This window comes from Aythya ferina (genome assembly GCF_964211825.1).
Source record: "Aythya ferina genome assembly, chromosome: 2".
Classification (NCBI taxonomy): domain Eukaryota; kingdom Metazoa; phylum Chordata; class Aves; order Anseriformes; family Anatidae; genus Aythya; species Aythya ferina.
The window spans coordinates 114,112,401-114,118,266 of record NC_140297.1 but is presented as its reverse complement, the minus strand read 5'-3'; the positions used below and the strand labels follow the sequence as shown (position 1 = coordinate 114,118,266).

General features: G+C 37.5%; 1 protein-coding gene across 1 annotated transcript; it reads left to right on the top strand.

Moving 5' to 3' along the window:
- Positions 1-1,153: 1,153 nt before the first annotated feature.
- PPDPFL (pancreatic progenitor cell differentiation and proliferation factor like) lies at positions 1,154-4,413 on the top strand. The gene is made up of 4 exons (XM_084507595.1): positions 1,154-1,310; positions 2,222-2,311; positions 2,400-2,499; positions 2,889-4,413. Exons 1-4 carry the CDS (start codon positions 1,256-1,258, stop codon positions 2,899-2,901), a joined length of 258 nt encoding a protein of 85 aa, XP_084363721.1. The 5' UTR covers positions 1,154-1,255; the 3' UTR covers positions 2,902-4,413.
- Positions 4,414-5,866: the final 1,453 nt, after the last annotated feature.

The following is a 5,866-nucleotide window of genomic DNA, read 5'->3' as shown; positions in this document are numbered from 1 at the left end:
AATGACCATGTACACTAAATTATATGCTAAAATAATATGCATGCAGCCATGAAGCAAGCTAAAGTTTCACAGAGCTGGTGTTTCCCCAGCTCCTGATTGTTTTGTTGTAACTCCAATGTGGGTAGATCTTCATGAGGATTGCTGCAGAACCGCTTATGCCTTCATTCTTACCAAATACAGTGCCTAAACCATGGGCATTTTAGATCCTGAACAGTTTTGTTGTTGTTTTTTTAAAGTAATGACCTTGAAAAGGTTATGAGTATATTAAATCAAGATCTTAAAGCTGGAAAAGAATGGCAGATACAGTAAAAGACAATGTTACTAGCTCAGTCAGGACACAGTGTTGCCACTACAGATGCCCAGACACAGGGCAAGGAAGAGCTGTGAAATGGGTATCAAAGCACTTGCAGAATTTTCTACTTTGTTGGTGCTTTTTTACATAACAAGATAATAGTTAATTCATGCAAGTTCTTGGTACCAGCCCAGCTGCAAACTGTTTTATGTCTCAGTCTTGTAGTTTTGACAAAGGTGACCCTTCAGACTTTGCTCAGGAAAGACCACCACGCTGTCAAAGATTCAGGCAGCAGGTCAGTAAAAAGGCTCATCTGGCCCAGCTGCTGTACAAGTTTTATCTTACAAGCAGTTTCCCTGCAGTACGATTTATATGCTTAGAAATATGTGAGGAACTACTATGAACTATGTCCTTATCATCTGAGATAGGGCACAGTACTCAGGCGGTCAGATACATTGCAGTACCATGGTATATCACACACCACCCATATTCTGACCCATGACTCTTGTTATGAAAAAAAATAGTGATAAAATACTTCCTTGTGGAGCAGGAGCACTTCAAATAGCCAAAGTTACTTTTTCACCATTAAAGACTGTGAGAGGGGAGGCAGCACATTTTACGACAATTTGCCTTGAGATAAGGTTTAAAAAAATGTAAAGAGGGTTGTGCATTTATCGAGGGGAAGATTTTTATTTTTTTTTAATGCACCACGGAAAAGTGCCCTGAGGAAGAAGTCCCAGGCTGTGCCCCAAGCACGTGCCACTGTCAGTACTGTTGGTGGCACGGAGGGGACACGGGTTGGGGGCAGCATTGCGGCGTGAGCTGGCTCCATCCCATCCCGTCCCGTCCCGTCCCGTCCCGTCCCACCGCCCCCGGGGAGGGCCACCCGCCGCCGTGACCCATCTATATAGGGTCCTCCCGACGGCTGCTTCTCCACTGGAGAGAAGCGTTTTCCCTGCTGCTATGGCCTCAGTACCCTCCGCCGGCTGCCTGCTGGCCAAGAACCAGTACTACCGCAGTAAGTGCTCTGGGGAGTGCGGAGCTGCCCCGCGATCCCCCCGTCTCGGGGATGCTCCGGGGACTGAGAGACACCCGAGTTGTTGCCGCAGGAGAAAGTTAGGAAGTGTTTCGGGAGATTTGTGAATGAGCTGGAGGCAAGAGGGTGTTTTTGCTGTGGTCTTTTTTTTTGACTTGCTCGGAGAGGTGTTTTTTTTTTTTTTTTTTTTTTTTTTTCCTCCTCTATCCAGGAACTGCAGTTTTAATGAGTATCTGCTTCTGGTTATTCACCTACTTTTTTTTTTTTTTTTTTTTTTTTTTTTTTTTTTCTCTTTAGAATAGCTCATTAGGAATGCATGGTATCAATCTTCTTACTGTAAAACATGACATTGAAAAAACATTAGGCAAACAAATCTTGGCTTCTAGCTGTATTTCATATTTGTTTTGCAGATTTAGAATGCATTATCAAATCACAGATTTGTTTCTTAGTACATGAAGCAGTTGCCAGTGTGAGACTACATCTGGTCTTTTTAAGACCCTGTAGCACAAGGTGCAATGCTATAGTACAAATACAGTACTTATAATTGTATCACAATGGAAGGTATAGATGTTGTTTTGTGCCTGATTATAGTATACTGTGTAAATGATCATGAGATACATTGCTGATTTCATGAAATCTGTACAAGCAGATCTCAACATGCTTTTGTAAGTAGACTGAGATCATTTTGATCTCAGGTTAAAAGCTTACACCTAAACAACCAAAGTAAATTGGTATATAAAATATTGAAGCCATACTCAGCAGCTAAGTGCCTGTAGCTAAGTTTATCTTTTACAAACATTGTTTTATCTGAGATACTAGCAGGTCTGAAAATGTATTGGTATGGAAATCCATTCATTTTTTCCATAATGTATGTCCGTCTTTTCTGTGAACAGCAAGACAGAACTCAGAATCCAGTGTTTCTTCCAGCTCCTCCTGCTCTTCAGATCCTGTGAATGTTGCAGACCAGGACAAAGCATTTCATGGTATTGTTCCCTTCTTGCAGTATTCTGGAGTCCCTCTGTTTGTTATTCTGCTAGTGTCTAACAGTGCGAGCTTTTTCCCTTTTGCCAGGGTTACCTGAATTACTTGATAAATGTTGGTGGATAAAAAGCTTTTTCCACTGTGAGCCATCTCCACCAACTGTTGGCAGAAAAACACTATCTGCAAGCAGGTGAGTCCTGTTCTTACTCATTGTGTTTTCCCTTTGGTAAAAGTGTTATTAAACAAGTCATAATCAGCTAAAACAATCTGGGGGAACAATGCTATTTTGATAACTTAAAAAAAAGATACTGCAAGGGTATGGCTTCAGAAGCTTCCCACATTTTCATTTTAATAATTGGACTCATATTATGTATTTTGCTAGTGACTATTATTGTCATTTGTAGCAATATTTATTAAATCATCTACCTGTAGCACTTGCACACCTACTTATGCAGTTCCATTTTACTTTGTTAAAAAGATTACATGAATGAATCCAAAAATACTTAGGCAGATAAATACCTTTGTGGAAAAAGTAATGATAATCTTATGCATAACCTTTTTGTATATATACTTCTGCAGTGCCAACAGTTGAATATGACAGCAAACTGAATTACCGACTGAGATACTATGCACAGACTTATTTTTCCAAGAGGCTTGGGATCTTCTGAATGTCCGGGTTCAACTGCGAGAAGACAACAAAACGTTTAGGAGAGAGGAAAGGTGTACTTTCAAAAAAAAAAAAAAAAAAAAGATTTGGCAGTAGCTTAAACAATGTTGCTTAATGGACATGTCCATGACTTACCTTTTTCATTACAGAGTTACTATAATTTGAGATGACTAATGAAAGTTACCTGGATTAAATATCCTGATGACTTACTTGGATACTTAGAAAAAAGAAAAAAGGAAAAAAAGATGTAAGATAGTGTAGGTTTAGGAGAAATATATTTATGGGATGACTTTGCAATAGCTGATACTGTATCTAAGTTTTACCTCAAATATGTCAGCTCTGTAGACAATGACTCTGCTGTAAACAGGATAAAAACAGAGCAGTCCTACTCTGGACTGTAAGGTGTATGTTTTTATCATGTATTCAGTAGCACTAACGGTGAGCAGAGTTTACAAGCATGCCTGCTAATAACTTTGGTTTTATAAAGCCTGATTACACAAAGAAACAGTAATCAGTTTGTTCTTTGTTCCAGCTGGGTGTGTAGATCCCAACCTTAAATGCACAGGTACAACTTTCATTCACGTCTATGCATGTTTAAAGATAAAATAGCAGAGATACAAGAAACCAGTAATCCTAATGGACTCTGACATTTGCCAAGCAGAAGAGCAACCGTAATCAGAGTTGATACCTGCAGCTCTGTTTTACTTTTAGATTACTCTCACCTGCCTCTTAAAGACCCACTTGTTCTCAAGTGACTATTAGTATTCACTGCTGTCTGTCAGCTTAGTTTCTTAGGTCTAGGAACTGGCAGTATGTTCAACTCAAATAATGTTATTAACCAAGTCTACCTTTGTCATGAATCTTGCTTTGAAATGTACTGTAGTATACTTTCATTTGGCCTTCAGCACTGCAAAGCAGTACATCAGGTTGTTTATTCTACTGGGTATGACTGAAATGCATCAATGGTCATAGAAAATTACAAATATTTTGCTGGATGACGTCACTTCTGTGCATCTATGCAACCTTTTGATGTACTGTCACCAAATCTTTCTGACCTTTGTCCATCACTTGATGAAGTAACAATCGCAAACTTCAATATAAGTGTAACATTTTTGCATTATAAAGTAGTAGTTGTTATGGTTATGCTTAAAAATCTAAAGTATATCAAGCACCAGTTTCAGGAAGCTTATAATTTTGGTGCAGGTAATAGATGCCTGGCACATGACAACAGAAAAGAACATAATGATAAGCACACAGTTTCAGGAATCTTTAAATTACCTTGTTGTATCTTTTTATCTTATTTTTGTTGTGCAGCTTCATCTTTATCCTTTCTCTAAGTGTACAGAATGAACTATTTTTTACATAAAGATTTTTTTTTGTATTAATAAAGATTTAATGTGACTTATTTTGGGGCTTTAATACAAACTGTTATTCACTGTTTCTTGTTTGTTTTTGGTATTAAATGTTATTTTGGTCATGTAAAGTAGAAAAATTCAGAATTCCACTGAATACTTAGAGGAGTGACATTCCTTCTTTAGCCACTTTAAACTTTTATGTGAGTTGAAAAAAAGAGGGGTGAAACATAATGTAGGAAAAAGACACATTTTAATGTAACCTTGTATTGTAAAAGAAGGGAAGAGGAATCTACGACTGTTAATTTTGGAAGGGTGATTCAAGCTGTTTCTGGAGATGCTTGGAGCCATAGAAGAAAGAAAGAAAAAAAATATAGAGAGAGAATTTAAGATTGAGAAGCTATACATATATAAAATCTGAATTCAGGTAGGACAAAATGTAAATAATAATCACCAAATCATTAAGGTTGGAAGAGAACTCCAAGATCATCTGGTCTAACCATCACCCTACTATCAATATCACCCACTAAACCGTGTCCTTAAGCACCAGGTCCAACCTTTCCTTGAACACCCCCAGGGACTGTGACACCACCACTTCCAAGTATACAACAGTGATGGCCTTACAGATTCTGTTTTGCAATGTCAAGGTGGCTAGAATTTGGAAGAAATATAAATTTGCTTTTTTCTTTCAAGAATTTTCTTGCCTGCGTGTGAGCTAAAGAGACTTTATGAGAGCATCATATGTCATACTGCATATTGAAAAAAAAGTATCATACTGTCATACTACATATATTGAATGTACAAGAGTAAGGATTAACTGTAAGGACTATAGCTATTTCTAAGAAATTAGATTTTATTTTTGTATAATAGCCTGTTCTGTAGAAGCAAGAATGATAAGTGAACCCACTTAAGAAACAGGTTTTCAATAAAAGAATGAACCACAAATCAAACTCAATTTGAGTTGTCAGGAATATTTTTTTTTCTAATATGTGCATTGATTAAGACTCCCATAAACAATGTACTTTAGCATTCATTTGTAACTTACTTTAAAGCTTTGTTTCTGTTTGTGATATCACACCTTCCTGAAATGTAAAATATGTGCAAATCCCTCTTCATTTTCCTTTATTTTATTTTTGTTAACTAATCATATATTATTTCTTCATGAAAGCACACCTTTAATGTCACTTCTCAACTCTTCAGCAAAGGAAAACCTAAACAGGGTTCATTCAGTGCCAGGATCAATATTGTGTGCAAAATATTTATTGGATTATTGCATTCACAGCTGGTGACCATGAAAATTTTGACCACGACCATGTTCAGTGTGCTGGCTGACTTTTCAGTTATGGAGGGACTCTGTCAAATTTCTCTTGTGCGCTTTGTCACATGCCATTTTAAGCAGTAGCAGGTGTGAAATATACTGCATGTGGTCACCAGGAGATATGTCTTTGTAATAGAAAATGGCTATCACTAACAACGAAGAGAATCAGATCAGTATAATGGGAGGAAGCCAGGGAAAAACAAAAACAACATTTTTTCCT